This window comes from Ictidomys tridecemlineatus, unplaced genomic scaffold (assembly GCF_052094955.1).
Source record: "Ictidomys tridecemlineatus isolate mIctTri1 unplaced genomic scaffold, mIctTri1.hap1 Scaffold_58, whole genome shotgun sequence".
In the NCBI taxonomy this organism is placed as follows: domain Eukaryota; kingdom Metazoa; phylum Chordata; class Mammalia; order Rodentia; family Sciuridae; genus Ictidomys; species Ictidomys tridecemlineatus.
The window spans coordinates 292430-308593 of record NW_027523917.1 but is presented as its reverse complement, the minus strand read 5'-3'; the positions used below and the strand labels follow the sequence as shown (position 1 = coordinate 308593).

General features: G+C 49.9%; 1 protein-coding gene across 1 annotated transcript in view; it reads right to left on the bottom strand.

Annotated features, from left to right (window-relative positions):
• Positions 1-15798, bottom strand: part of LOC110597374 (single-minded homolog 2) — a 45794-nt gene extending 29996 nt beyond the window's left edge. The window contains 2 exon segments of the mRNA XM_078037063.1: positions 5817-5899; positions 14659-15798. Coding sequence (XP_077893189.1) covers positions 5817-5899; positions 14659-14833 — 258 coding nt within the window. The 5' untranslated portion in view covers positions 14834-15798.
• Between the last annotated feature and the right edge of the window lie 366 nt (positions 15799-16164).

The following is a 16164-nucleotide window of genomic DNA, read 5'->3' as shown; positions in this document are numbered from 1 at the left end:
TACTCTGTCTACTGGGTAAAATTTTACTAATATTTTTGTGTGTATGCTGGGGATTGAACCCAGGGCCTGGCGCAGAGTAGGCAAGAACTCTACTACTGAGTTCTATTCCCAGTCCGTAAGCCTATTTTATTAAGGTTTTTGGTTTATTATATTTGTCCAATTCTTTTCTAATAATGAAAATAATCTAAAGGGTGCAAAACATTTTTTAAAAGAGTAGTTGGGTATTTGACATCCTATTCAATACTTTATTTTACTGTTTAAGTAAAGAAGACAGAAAAAATACACATTGCAATTCTACCTAGATTTCCTTCTATGGAGTTAATCATGAACAGAAGGCAGATCTAAGAGAAAAGTTTGTTGTTGCTTATTTAAACAGTTCACTGCGGAACACTCCCCAGCCACTGACCAGGGGCTCACACTGTCATTAAAGTGTTTTTGTAGCTGCAGACGGAGGCTAACACAACTCCATGGAGAAATCAGAAAAAAATCAGTTGCCCTACATGATCAACTTGACTTATCTTTTTTACCATTGTCCTTTCATAGGCAACAAAGAAACTAAAGGAATCTCTACAACTTGCTTAGAAAATGGTCATACCTGGACTTTCTTCCCTTTTAAAACAACGATACAAAGTTGTATTTTTGCATATGATGAAAAAGAAACATCATGCTTTTATGTTGCCTCCATTTCCTCATGTGGAGTTAATCTTGACAGAAGGCTTAGTCATTACCTTTCCTGTGTGTTGGTCATTCTTAATTATTGTGTTCATAATCAACAGACTCTTTTTCCCGTATAAAAAGAGTCTGTGTGGAGTACAAGGTAGGCTGGTAGGCTGAGCTGCCTGAGTGACAGATTGCTTAAGTTGTGCTCAGTACCTAAAGATGTGCCCACATATTCCAAGTGACCGAGCAACCCTAAGAGATGCCCACCAAAGGACTCTAGTTGCAAACTGTGTTTAATGAAAGTGAGGCTTTCTGGCTTTTGTATAGCTCCCTACACTTCACAAATCACACAAAATAGTTATTCTGATCTGTTTCCCAGCATGATCTGAAAGAGAGACAGAGCAGGCATTACCATATTATTTAAAATATAACCCCAGGACATTAAATTCCTGGATAGTTGAATTTATTTCCCATTTTGTTTTGACTGCTAGGGATCTCAGATATAAATTTAATACTGAAAAATAGTGGTCAAATTGATTTCTGTGATCATATGCAGAAATAAAACTTTGTATCCTTGTTTTAAAAGGGAGGAAGGGCTAGTACTACCATTTTCTAAGAAAGTTGTAGATTCCTTTAGCTTCTTTGTTCCCTGTAGAGAAGACAATTGCAAAAAAAATAAGTCAAGTTGATCATGCAGGGCAACTGATTTTCTTCTGATTCCTCGATGAGGTTGTGTTAGCCTCCATCTGCAGCTACAAAAACACTTTAATGCCAGTGTGAGCCCCTGATCAAAAATTTTTTGACAAATCATCTTAAAAATATATGAAATATTTTATCTTATTTGTGACAATATTGTAAGACTATCAAAAGTAAATTATAATTTTAAAAGGTAAATAATCCACAGATTAGGTCAGAAGTAGAAACCAGTCTAGGTGCAAGTAAATAATTCTGATTAATTCTAAAAAATGTAAAGTAATAAATTTCTTTTTTCTTTCCTTTCCATTTACTTGTGGAGGATTGGGGATGAGGAGTGGGCAATACTTATTCAGCTAAGCACATTCTCTACCACTAAGCTGCTACAATCTCCAATCCCATAGAAATAGTAAATCTAATCTTCTCAAAACATTTCTCAATCTGTACACATATTTATCCCTCGGTTCACATAGATGCAAGAGTCAAGCTTTGGAGGTTGGGGTTGTGTGCTTGCCTAGTATATGTGAGGCACTGGGTTCAATCCTCAGCACCATGTAAAAATAAAATAAAAATATTGTGCCACCTATAACTAAAAAATAAACATTAAAAAAAAGAATCAAGCTTTGATAAACTATTTGGGATAGCAGATTCCATAAGAGAAGAGAGAGTAAGAAACAACCTTCTAAACTATTTTAATATGCAATCTCCTTTAACAGACTTTGCATAGGAAACACATAAGCCCATTTGGATGTGGAGAAGGATGTGCATACATTGGAAGAGATGGCTGTAGAATAATGACAAGTTTTTTTTTTTATGTACTGGCAGAAAAAGAAAAGGAATACACCCAACTCAGGTTCCTAAATTTGGTAATTTTGTTTTTCAATGAGAAAAACTCAAGAAACATTAATAGGCATGTTCCATTTGGGCTTAACTGTGGGAGGAGGATGGACAGAACAGGTCACTCACACGCCTTTCGCGAGCCCTTGTTCTGTCTCTGTCATTCACTGAAGTATGTCCTCACTTGTGATGAAAAGTCACGCTGAGAGCTCACAATATAAAGGAACGTTTAGTCCTGGCATGTATAAAAAAAATGTGACTTTTATCTCTCTGTCCCACACTTGTTAAATCAGAGATGTGAAAGGGAAACCCAGTCTGCTTCTCCCTGTCCAGGCCATCCACAGGCCCAGACAGCAGCCGGACACTCCACCCAACCTTCATCTGGCTGGGGGTCCACAAGCTGAGGTCATCTCTTCCTTCTAAGGGAGGAACCCCCTTTTCAGAAGATGGTTTCACTTTTCCAGAAAAATGGGTAATATTTAAATGTTCTAAAGAAACCAGGACCTTGCAGTGCAAAACAGTAGTAAACTGAATTTTATGAGTTTCTATCACAAGCATATAAAATGCTTTACTGAAACAACCACTGAACTGAAAAAACTCAGGAAAAATGACCTTGAATTCCATGTGAACACTCATAAATCTACCCCTTCCCTTTCTGTCTCCCCAAAACACATGCCGCATAAATCCATGTTCTACAGCAGCTTCCTCTCACCTCACAGCAACGCACAACACCATGTGCAGCCCAGCATGTGTGGACTGACTGGAGGTCCCCTGGGGAAGCTCTTTTCTGTGCCATCTAACATCACTAGGTGAGCAGGTAGGGCAGGGCATACATAGGACAGACTCAGAACAGGGCTGGCCACAGTGAAGACATAGTGGTCACAAGCCTCAAAGAAAAAAGAAAGGAAAAAGGTAAAAATGTGAAGAAGAAGAAGGAGAAGGAGAAGGAGAAGGAGAAGGAGAAGGAGAAGGAGAAGGAGAAGAAGAAGAAGAAGAAGAAGAAGAAGAAGAAGAAGAAGAAGAAGAAGAAGAAGAAGAAGAAGAAGAAGAAGAAAACTGCATGGGAATCCTATTAAAGAGAAATTTGGGGTTGGGGGTAGAGCTCAGTCATAGAGCTTGTTCAATCCCCAGCACTAGGTGGGGGTGGGGGTATTTTGCAGTTATGAATAATGTTCATACACAAATGCAGACTCATTTTCAGGCTAGGCAAAGCTGTCACAATCTGCTACCATTTAATCGAATATTTTGATTGTACATAAAATTAGGCCATACCTACCTGGGACAAACCTAAATGTACAGAAGCCGTCTCGGATATATACATGATTTTGCCATCAGATGCTCCCACAAAAACAAATCCATCCAAAGTTTGAAAAAGAAAACGTATCAGGGTAAGAGATGTTAGTTCTACACCAGCATTAAATCTAGAAATTTTGCTGTCACTGGGCTGGAGGTGAAGTGGGAGGAAGGCATAAAGCTCAGTGGTGAAGTGTTCGCCAGCATCCATGAGCCCAGAACTGGGGAAAAAATCAACGCATATTTGTTAAATTCAAAAAAGAAGCCAGGGCCATGAGGACCAAAGGTGACAACATTCAAGGTTTATTTCCCAAGCCAGGCTCTGAAATGCTTTTAAAGCACTTTAAAAACAACCTTACATCCACATCACAAAAATCATGTGAAACATTTGAGAATTCCTATCATGCTCACTTTAAATGTAGTAGCTTTATTGTTTGGAGTTATTTTAGCACTTAGCACAAATCCGGAGTTCTATGGTACTTAGGGGAACATCCACTACTATATAGACCATTTAAGTCATAATTGGCAGTCATTTATACCACTAGGACATACTCGTTATTTGCCACCATATTCTAGTTACCCATAAGTATCATTTGAATAATAAATTCCGACCACTGCTGCTCCCCAGAAAATAAAACAAAATACCTGATTATTTTACCAGACAAAGTCTATAGAATTAACTATTTCAACTTTGTAAGAGATTGAATAACTTTTGCCAAATTCAAGGAGAAAAAGTATCTTCCAAAAAAATTAAAACTACCCAAATGAAATTCTGATTTTTACCTAATCCCTCTAAAAATAAGATAAAACTATAAGAGATAATTAAGACAAATAAAAAGGTAATGATTATTTTTCTGTGTCAAAGACTTAACTTTTGAAAAAGGAAACTGTACTTTATTTAATCATTCATATTTTATATCCAGAACCAAAGAAAAGCAATAAAGTTTGTGAAAGACCCATACAATCCGCAGTGCAACTCCCATAAAAAAATATTCCAAATTAATTTATGGCCACAAATTCTATTTTTACAGCATGTAATTGAAACCAGATTACCTTTGGGTTTTCTACCCCCCCTCCTTGGAGGTGGGCTATAAAGAATGTAGCAGAAATGAAACTTGAAAGATATCCTTACATTCTGCTGTCTCAAATACCGTTTGCTGCAAAAATTCTTTGCTAACTAAATTATCACTACCTTTCCCTGTGCTAGGTTGAGATCAGCAACTTGATTATGTCTTACTTTCAGGTTTCTAACTCAGCTACAACACATTTTCCTAACAGAATCTGGGACAAACTATAAAGCAATTTCTAAAGTTACAGACACTTTGATGTATTTTGCATAGTTGCTAAACTCTAAAACCATTAGAGATACATTTAACAAAACAGATCTCTTGCAACATCTAGGAAAACAAATAAAATTGAAGAAATTATCATAATTAAATTCTAAACGTTACCAGCAGTAGCTTAAAAAATAATATTCTTAATGGAAAACATGGAGTGTGCTTTCCTAGCTTCAATTACCTAATTCACTTACATGTATAATAACTGCAAAGACAGCCATTCCACACACCACTCAGGAATTAATTAAATGTAAGACCTCTGGAAGTGTTGACTTTGCCCACCAGACTTTCTCTGAAGTTCCCCTGCAAGCACTTAGTTGTCCCTGATATTAGTGTCACTTATAATGTGGACAGTATGAAACACGGAAAACATCCAGAGCAAAGCTGGAAGGGCGGGCAGCCGGCGAGCTGAGGGTGTGTGGGCCAGGCTCCCAGAGAGCGTTACCTGGTGGGCTGCTATGCCACCGCAGTTCTCTCTAGTTGTGAAAGTTCCGGGTTTCAAATATTCCCCCATTCCCTTCTCCCTCGCACATGTATTTTCAAAAACAACACACGCACACGCACACACAAACACACACACTCACACTTGCTAAACGCTGCCACATTGTGGCTCAATGCTTCCTGATCGGTGCTTCTCTGGCTCCAGAGCCTGGCCCGGTGTCTGGGACAAACCGAAGTAAGGTTGAAACGATTTAACCACGTTCAGGGGCGCCTTTCCGCCTAGGTCTGGGTGAGCTAGAAACTCCTGGGGCGCTGGGAGGGAGAGGGATGCAGGCTGGGGCTGGGGCTGAGGCTGTACCGGACAGGCTAAGCATCCACGCTTGGGTTTTGACCCTCCCGGGCGGGAGCCACCCCCACCCCTGGGACTTCTTCAGCTTGGGGGCGGCCTGTGGATTTGTGCCGCGCACCTCGAGACTCGGGTGGCAGGGTCGGAAGGGAGCCCCCGCCTGGGCGACTGGCGGCGGCGGCGCTCCTCCCCCGGCGCGGTGGTTCTACCTGCAGCAAGTGCGATCCCAGCTCCTTGGCGACACTGTCCAGGGGCCCGGTGCGACTCGGCTGTCCCCATGCATCTCCTAAACCTGGAGAAGGAAATGAAACAACCAGTAAACGGCCGCGTTCAGCAAGAGGCGGTGGCGCCACGCAGAGCGCTCAGAGCCTGAGCTCCCTGAGCTCCTCGAGGCTGGAGCGTGCCCCTGCTTCTCCTCTGCCAAGCATGCTGCAGCCTGTGCCCTCGCAGCCGCCCCTTTGCCCTCGGTTTAAAAGAAAAAGACCTGAGGAGGAATTCCCTTCGAGGGCTCCAGCAGAGTGCCCCTGCGCTCACTGAGCCAAGCAGGTGGAAGGCTCCCTCGGGTCGCCCAAGTGCTCTAGCTCTGAAATTGCCATTTTATTTGAAATGCCACAAAGTAATCTAATCTGCTTTGAAATTGGCCATCCTCGTAGCCGAATGGGGATATCGATTTGACCTGTAAATATTCTCCTAAGGACCTTCTCTTCCTCCCTTCCCAGGTGTCGCCTGCAATTCTGCTTTTTCCCAAAGACAGAAAGCCTCAGATGGAAAGGCCCCGCCGTCCAGGGGCAGCTTTTCCCATATTAAAAAAAAAAAAAGAAAAAGAAAATTTCCCTCCCCTCCACGTTATCCCATAGTCTTCTCGGCTCTCACTGGCTTCCCGGAAGAGCTGTCCCCCTTCCAAACTCAGGAAGGTTTACCTGGGGGTTTCCGGGGAACACCCTCCATATCCGCCAGCGGCGGGCGCGGGACGGGCCCAGAGCCGGGAGAGCCCAGGGTAGGCTCGAAGGTAAAGGAGAGGGGGCGGTTCTCGCACAATCAGGAGCCCCCCAGTCCCTGTGCTTTTTAACTGCCTCATCCCCAGAACCTCCTGCTCTTCCCCACCACCTCCCCTACAGCCACCAGTGGTGCAGAAAATGCGTCAGGGGAATGGGGGCCCTGCGCATCCGAGTCCTCTTTCCCTGCGTGCTCGGACCAGCCGCTGTGACTAGGAGACTCCGGGCTTGCCTCTACCAACTCCAGAGGAAGCCAGAAAGCTCCTGAGGAGGCGGCGTAAGGAAGGATAGAAGAACCTTTAAATTTCCCCAGAATCCTTCTGTTATGGGGACCCTCCGGTTAGCACCTCGGCCTCTGCACCAGGAGACAGAGGCAGGTGACCGCCGTCTCCATTTGCGCCCTAGCCTCCTTAACCTCCCTCTTAGAGAATATGCCCTCGGGCTTTCTCCCTACTCCGGGAGCTCCCTTTCGGATCTGACCCCTTCAGGGTTTACGCGTCCTCCCGGAAACCGTGGGCCGGACCCAGATCGCGCCCTTGAGTGCGGGACTGTAGGTCAGGAGTCGGCTGAATTAGGCGAGAAGTGCTGGGCTGAAAACCTGGTCAGCTGCGGTGGATCCAGTGTGGATCCCTAGGCGGCAAGTCCTCTCTAAACCGAGAGCCTGGCATGAATTCCCGGAGAGTCGCTGCGCTGGCACCGTGGGTCTCCTTTCTGACTCTGTGGGAGTCCGAGGCCTCCACCCAGGAGGCTGAAAACGCAGCTTGAGGCCCAGGACTTTGGCTTTTAGATCTTTCTTGGAAACAGTTAGGCAACTAGAAAAGGGATGACCTTTCATTTCTCCTCCTGGACTCTAAGAATCAGAGTTTATCCTGGTCTAATAAGGAAGTGGTCAACTTCCACTTATCCTGACATTCCCCCTCCCCAAATATAACATGCTCGAAGCTTTTTATTCTTGGCGCCTAAGCCACCACTGGGTGAGCATAGGTAGCTCTCTAACCCCAGGAGACTGCTCCCACCCCCAAGCATCCTGATCCTACCAGGGCACCACCCTCACTCTCAGGCTTTTCCTGCCCCACACCAGGCAGGAAGCCTGATAGGGGCAATAGAAAGAACCAAGATTTAAAACCAGTGGGACGTGGATGAAGAAAGAATTTAATAAGAACCTAGGAAATCCGATTTCCAAAAAACTAACAAATGTGCCTTGTAACTGTCCTCCTCTTCCCTGGCTCAGAGTCCGTCCAGATCCCTGGAGCTGAAGCAGCCTTGGCCCCAACACAGTGCCCAAGGTGAGCAGGGCCTCCTGGCTTTTCGCTTCTTGCAGGGTCAGTGGTCCAAAGACTTGGAGTAAACTTTTGGTCTGTGGTAATGGTCTCCAGACCTGGCTCCACTGGCACAAATGTTTCAAAGCCGGCTGAAGGTTTTGGCTCTCCATGAAGCATGTGCTAACTAGTTATAGATTTTTCACATTATTCAAATATTCAGATATCTGAGAGATCTTATTCTCTTATATCACTATAATTTTTCTGCAAGTTCCCATGCCTCTAATGTGCTGATGGAGATTTCAACTGCCCTTTAGGATCCTGGCTGGAGATAGCTAGGCGTCACCAAATGGTTCCCCCAAGCACTCCTCACCTAGGGACCACCTCACTCTAAGGCAGTGGCTCTGCCAGCTCTTCCATTAGGAGCCACTGTGGTGAGTTCCTTTTTCCCTCAGCCCATAAAAATATACTTTGGGCTGAAGCAGAGACTGAACAAACTAAGGTTTGTAATAAAAAGCATCCTCTGGGTAATAGAAAGCCATATACACCCCTGAAAAAGTGAATCTTTAGGAATGTGGCCCTTACCTGAACCCAGGAAAGGGATTGGTTTATTTATTTGAAAAGTGGGGGTGGGGTAGAATTGAAGTCTGGGCTAAGCTCCTTCAGAGTTAGAAGTTGGTGAGCTATTGGTGGTATTGACTGCTTTCAGAGCTGAGACCTGTTGTTTCTCAGCCCCCAGATTGGATTTCCCCAATCCTGCCTGCCTCCACAGAAAAAGCTTCGGACCTCTGGCCACTGGCATTTAAGGATGGCCAGGCTATAGGGAGCCCACAGGGAGAAACTGGGGCTGCTAGGTCAGGGCAAAAGGGAATCAATCCCACATGCCCCACTTCTGCCAGTTAGCCTTTAGGTACCTCCTTTCCTGCTTGCTCCCGGGGTTTATGGGTACAGGGTCTGTTTTCACCTGCTGCCTGTCCTCTGGTTTAACCCCCACAGACTTGCTGTCTACAGAAGCCACCTAAATATGGTTCCTCTTCTCTGATTAGTCAGCAAACAGCTTATGAGCAACTGTCCTGTGGGTCTTCAGTCAGGCTCTGGGGTATCTCTGGATGTAGGTCACAGACCATAAACATGGGGCTACAAAAAGAATATGATTTGGAGGGAAAGGGTGATCGCTTTCCCGCTGTGACGTTTTCATCTGCTTTGCTCAGATGAGAGGACATCCTCCTTCCTCTGGACTAGCCAGAAGGATGCCTGTGGGTCTGGATGCAGAGAGTTAGGGCCTGGACTTAGGTAAGAACACTAAAGTCAGACCACCATTCTCTCACCTCCCTATGGGACAACCTTGTATATCTAAAAAAGCAGTGACAGGAAGACTTCCCCAGGACTCTTGTGAAAATTGAATGGGGCTAAGAACAGGGAGGCGGCTGTCCCTGACTCCAACCTCCACAGGAACATTAGATAAGGGTATAAAAATCTAGGACAGTTGAGGAAGTCCCAGCATCTCACCTCCTGGATCTTGCCTTCTGTGGTTTAAGAAGCCAACTTGGCCAGGCCTCAGGGTCTGATCTCCAGTCAAAGCCCCGACCTCTAACCTTTATTTCTTGCCTCTAAAATAGGATTGTTTGGGGATTCACTGAGCCTGGCTAGAGTGAGGCCTCGCTGTTTGTGGGTACTGCTATCGCCTTTGTCTAGCTCACTCCTTTGCTGCCTCAGCCTCCCCTCCTCCAATTACCACTTCCCTGGGGGGGAGGGGTGTGAGGGTGTGTCTCTGGGGGAGCGCGACCTCTTGCCCTTGGAGATCTGAGGATGCAAGGTCACACATTCTCATAGTAAACCACTCCAAAGTCTAGTAGGGTGTGTGGGGGCTGGAGTAAGAAATGGCTTGATCCTCTTGCTCCTCCACCCAAGCACAGGCTGCGGAGGCCTAGTCTCAGCCGGTCACCCCAACAGCGTTTCCAACCGCAGTCCCTGCTCAGCGGCGGGCTCTGGTATCTCCCTTCCAGGGCTAAAAGGGTCTCGTCACTTTGTGCTGGGAGGAGTTTGGGGCTGGGTACCGCCTTGCTGATCCAGTAGAACCCATAGTTTGCACCTCTCTGGACACCACGATCCGTGTACATTATCAGGGGTCTCGGACTTCTCCAGCGCACAGGAGTTCTTCTCAGTCCTGGAATCTTTCTGTTCTCTTCGGGGTCCCTGGAAAATTCGCCCTTCTAGCGACTCTGGTTCACATCAACCAGGGATCAGGTGTGAAGGGGGTGGTAGGTAGAGATTCTCCCCAAGAAAGTCTCCTTGCGGCCGACAGGGGAAAGGACGTGAGACGGCTTCCAGCCTGGCGGGCCAGCTGCGAAGGAGCGTTGTGCGTGCCCTGAAGACCCGGCGGCCCCAGGACTGTATACGTAGGTCCTGAAAGTGCGACATGGAGTCCCAGCAGCCGCTGGTACCGAGCCGCGCGCCGCACCCAGAGCCGCCCAGCGCTCCAGGGTCGGTGTCGGGGTCCAGGGCTCTGGAGCGCAGAGGCTGGATCTGCAGCTCCTGCGCTCCATTACTCTCTCCAGGGCCTGCGCCGCGCACGGCCCTGCCTACGGTGACCTAGGCCTGGCCAGCTTCAAACTGAGAGGAGGGAGGGTTGTGAAATCTTCCTCACTCCAAAACGAGTCCATTAAAAATTACCTACGTGATTTCGGGCTTCAGTACAGGAAGATCTATAATGCCATGTTGGCATAGGGTGACTTTTTCCTCACCAAACCCTTCGAATCAAATAGTTTAAATCCAAGGAAATAATCCCACAGTCCGTGCGCTTCCTCCCCTCAGAGCTCAGGTGTACGGGTGCGTGCGGGGTTAGCCCGCTGCCTGCAACTGAATTCAACCCAGTCACGGGGACAATTCAGGCCTTAATCCCTTCCCCCTCCACACACCCTGGTTCTGGGTCTTCAGCTTCCCACTTCATTCCTGAGCTGGACCCGAGGCTAGTCCCTCGTCCTAGCTAGCCGTGGGTGTGCAAGGTCCGGGAGGAAACGCCACCCTTTCCTCATCGCTTGTCCTAATCGGGACTCCTCCAGGGAAATCCAATCGCCAAAGTTGGCCCTCTGACCCACGGAAACTACCCTACGTCCTGAAGAGTGCGTTCACAGTGCAATTACGGCCAGGAAGCACCCACAGGTCTCTTGCCTCCGTACATCTGCGGTTTCCAAGAAGCCTCCTCTCCAGAACCCAGGGTCACAAGACTGTGAGGGGCGCAGGCGACCCTTTGCACTCCATATCTGCTGCAACTCTAGGTTTACCTGCTTTCCAACTACTCGCTAAACCTCACCCAGTTTTCAGTTTCCAGCCCGAATTCCAAAGCCGACCTTGCTCTCTCCTGCCCTTACCCACCCTATCTACCTCCCACATCTTAGTTCTATGTTGAAGGGGAGAAAAGGTAGCCACCCAGAAAGCGGCAGATATTTAGACTCAGGGCAGTGATTTCCTCTGCGACTGCCATTTAAGCCTAGCCTGGTCCAGGAAACACCCCGAGTCTACAGCGACTGGTAACCAGAGTGGACTGCTACCTATGACAAGGTTCCACTGTGCACCTATATGGGTGTGGAGTCGGTAATGGGCCACTTAACAAAGAGACCGAGGCCTACCAGGGCAGGATGACAGAGCCTTCTAGGACCCAAATGTAAAAATTGAAAGACTTCCCCAAGCCTGAGAATCGGACTGCCAGCAGGTGTCTGCCTGGGTTTCTGGTGCCTCCCTCTGCCTTGGTGTGGGACCTCTAAGTTCCTCTTCCTGTTGGCCTCTTCAGTGCAGAGCAGGAGGATATACAGCAACCGGCTGCCATCACAGTTACTGTCCTACTCCCCCCCCTGCTGCAGGGCCTTTGGGGAGGCCAGTTTCCTCTCTGGCCTCAATTTCCCCAGATATGAAGGGTTCCTGATGATCCCACCGGTCCTTAAGACTGTGCCATTCATTTTCTGCATCCCAAAGTACTAAATTGGTCTCAAAGGTTTTCTTTACCCAGGGATCCCACCTGCTTCAGGCAAATGGGTTCACTCTGTATCTTTTATTTTCAGCCAATAGCTGTAAGCCATCTCAGTGCTCTGGTTGATATCTAGACTTTCTCTGGCTCTAAGACCTCCGTGGGGTCATTGTCCTGACCCCAGCAACTCAGCAGGGCCCTGGCAACCTGGGTGCTTCAAGAACCCAGGTTAAATCAATGAAGGTGTGAGGGGGGGGCGGATTCAAAGCTGCTGAGGGCAAGAGAGTTATTTTGCATGGTGGAGTTCTTCCTAAACGCAACTTCTCTTTGCCCTATGCCCTGAGCTTCCCAACTCCTTAGACCCGGACTGGACTTGAGGGGAGTAGGCATTGCAGCCCAAAGCTTCAGGTCCCAGACATGAGCAGTGGGACAGTGCTTAAGACAGCATGGCTCCCCTTGCTGACTTCAAGAAGTGTAGTAGGAAGGGATTAGGCCACTGCCCCCTTCCCCAAGTTGTGCACTATGATACAGGATCATCTACAGAATCTAGAGCCAACTTCCAGGATCAAAACCCAGGAGATGCAGGTGGCCCCTGGAGTAGGCAGCTCCTGAACACAGCACTGGCAGCAGTTGCTCAAGGCATCAACCCCAGCAACACCACGCCACCCCACAACAAGGGGCAAAGTCTTCAGTCATTCTGGACCCAAAGGCCTGGTGATGTACACCCCACAGATATTTAAATGTCTGCTGTGGCAGCACATCTGCCACTTTTCAACATTTTAGCAAACTTCCCTGGAAATCCCTAAAACAACGAATAGCTTAAAATAAGCCCTTTTCCCCAGACCGCTCCCATTAGCTAACTTCTGGTTTATTAGAAATCTTTGGCAACAAACAACTCTTCAGATAATTTATTCTCCCCCGCTCCAAAAGAAAGGTGGGAAGAGAGAGGACAGAGGATAGAATCCCATTACCCTGTCTGCTTTGTAGCAAGCGGAATAGACGTATCCCAGCAAACCAGCTAACACTACTCCCGGGTGGAAAGGAGACTCGACCCTTATAAACCTAATTCGCTTCTAATGTCCACCGAAACTTCAGCTGGAAAGGAATCATTTCTACTTCTGTAGCCAAGGACTCATCGCTGGGCCGACTAGTAGGAAACGCCACGGTGAACAACTCCCAGCGAAGCAAGGGGCTGGGGAAGAGGTTCTCCGCGGATCGGACTAGGAAATGCAGGAACGTGCGCTAGGCCCCAGCCCAGCAGGTTCAGCGCTTCCACGCACAGGAGGAAAGCGCCCTTCGACCGCGGACCGCGTGGCCAGGCTGGGAGGCTCCCCAGAGGCCCAGTCACCGCTTCCGGCCGCTCAGCTCCCTAGAGCTCCAGGCTGCTCTGGCGCTTGCTCCGGACCCGGGCCGCCGCAGGACTGCAGGCCGCAATTGCCGACAAGACCCGCTGCGCTCCACGAGGAAGACCGTGGAAAACGCAGCTGCAGACCCAGAAACCATCGCAAATACCACGTTTGGAGGCGCCAAGCGCAAAAGCTTACCGGGTCGAGTGCCTGGCCAAGGATGATATTAATGGAGGCGCCCTGTGACCGAAGGACACCTGCCGCCTGTACTGCAGCCACCCTCCCCTCCAGTGCCCTGCAGCTGAAGTGGTCTCTTTACCACGAAGTCCTCTCGTGTGGCTCCAGGGCCTGGAAATCCTGGGGCGCCCATCAAAACCCTGAACAGTGCCCTTCCCGGCAGTGTCGGGGTCCCTTGGGGGTGAGATCCCGGACCTGCTGTTTGGAGGTCTGGCCGGGTGGCCACAGTCCCTGGCGGAGGCCAACGTGTGCGTGCTGGGAAAGCTCATCCAGCAGGCCACCATTTCTTACGATCTCTGCCTGATGGTGAGTCCTCGTCCGCCAGGAGTGTATTTTCAATACTAAAAGAACTGCTAAGCTCTGCCCTGCCTGCCATTTTCGAAATAATTACCTTTCTCTTCACGGGTGTTTCAGCTCAGCAACCCGCGATCTCTTCTACCCAAACCTCCGATCCCCAGAGGACTGGGAGGGCAGCACCGAGGACTGACTCCCACGAGTGCTCAGTGGCTGTGGCCTCACCGAGCACCCTGCTTGCTTGCTCTCTTTTCTCCAGAAAGAGAAGGAGGGATGAAGGCCCGAAAAAGAAACAGGAGCTGAAGAAAGAAAGAAGGAAGGAATGAGGGAAAAGAGGTAGGTAAATAAGAAGGAAAGGAGTAAAGGAACAGAGAAAAAATAAGAAAACAAAACCACACCAAACCAGAGCAGAAGGGGGTGGGGGAGAGAAAGAGAAAGGGAAGGAGGAAGGAGGAGGAAGAGGAGAAGAAGGAGAAAGAGAAGGAGAGGAAAGAGACCGAAGAAAAAGAAGATGAAGAAGAATTGTTTTAAAATGGAAAGGAGGAGGAGAAAGAAGAGAGGAAAAGAAAAACAAAACTAAAATGGATTCACAAAGAAGAAAGAAAAGAAAGGATAGGAGGGAGGAAGGAAAGGAGGAGCAGAGCGTGAAGAAGGAAGAGAGAGAGCGTAAAACCTGCATGGACCAGCATGCCAACACCAACTGGGGACCCCTGGTCCCTGGAACAATCCTTGGTTTGCCGCTGCTGCCCTGAGCCAAGAGATGGTTTGGTCGCCTGGGTCGTGGTGGCCCTGGCCCCTCTCCCTGAGTCTGGTCCCAGCTGAAGTCCCAGGCTTGGCCCTCCCAAGACACCCGAGTATTGGCTGGGAGACCTCGATGGCCCCCTCTGGGCCGGCTCCTGCCTGGGCCCAGGCTGCCTAACTCCCCGGAGTTCCAGGCTGCCCATCTGCGGCCTCACCTTCAGGGAAGACCATGCGCATCTTCAGGTAGCTCGTGGTGAGTCGTATGATGGACGCTTTGTCCAGCTGCGAAGTGATGGCCGATGGCAGCGGGAGCAGCTTGGCCAGCTCATAAAACTCGCCATTTTCCTTCTTCCTCCTGATTTTGGCCACATTCTTGGACTTCTCCTTCATCGCGCCTTGGCTCTGGGCATATTAGACTTGGCCGCGCTCCAGGCCCGCGGAGTCCCGCTCAGGCTGCGGCAGCTGGGACCAGGAAAGGGGACCGGGGGCCAGGTGAATCCCGGGTGCCGGCCACGGATAGGCGCGCGGGACCAGTCTGGGCACCGAGGAACTTCTCTGCAGCTGCCAGCCCAGAGCTCAGTGCAAACCAGCTGCGCCGCCCCGTGCTCTGGCTGCGGCTGGAGCTGGACTGTTCTGCCGCGACCCGAGCCCTGCTTCCTGTTCACTCTTCTAGCCTCCTGTCTCCCCGGCCTCAGCTTTTCTTAGAGTATAAAGGTCCAGCAAAGAGGCGGTGGTGCAGTTTAGTCCTTAACCGGGTGTTGGCACTCGCTGCCGCGAGGCCCCTCCGATCTGGAGGGCTGCAGGGGCGGCGGCAGGGGCGGCGGCAGCTGCGGAGTCATGGAGCGGACCCGAGCCGAGGGGAGCTAGACCGAGACAGCTGGGCCGGACCCAGGCCTGGGCGCGCTCTCCTGCCCTCTCTGGTTGCTCCCTGTGCCTGAAGACCCCGCGCCGGAGTCCGCGATCTGTTGGGAGGCGCAGCTGCTCCGCAGTCCACGTGCGACCGAGCACCGTTTGTTTATGGCGGACCTCCTTCGGGCGGAGCACTGGGCAGCCAGGGCCGGGAAGGGGGGCAGGCAGGAGGAGGGACCGCAGCGGGGGCGGGGGCGGCGATACTCGCCTCCAACCCCGCCGCGGCCCTGGAGTCACGGGCGCATCTCTGCGTCTCTACCTCCAGGGACTGTCCCGAGAAAGACGGGCGCGCTCCCGGGCTCGGGCTCCAGGAGATCTCGGTGAGTGAATGCTGCGCGGTGCGGAGACCGGCTCTGGAGAGCGAGTCGCGGGACGTGGGCATTAGGATGGGCTGCGGGGTGGGGCGAAGGAGTAACGAGGGAGGGGTGTCGAGGCCTCTTCTGTGGTTACCCGGCTGGTCACCGGCGGGAGCGGCCAAGAGGAGGCGGTGCGACCAGGCGGCCAAGTGCCCTGTGGGGAGGATCGAGGCCTCCAATCCGCGCTGGTCCCACGCCCTCCTCCTCAGTTCCGCGTGCGGAAAGGGGGTGCCTAGAGGGAAGATTCCCCTCCCGACACGCTCCGAAGTCACTCTTCTGCCTTTTCTCCTCCTGGAAACTCCGGATTGACACTTTTCTGATAGGAGCGGGAGACCGCTGGGGCGCACGAGCCAGAGGAAGGGAAGGGTCTAGGGAACCCAGCCCAGCTGCGAGGCCTCTCCGGGGCGCCGCTGGGAACGGGGCCCAACTGCCCTGCTTCCAGCAGCCCAGAGCAGT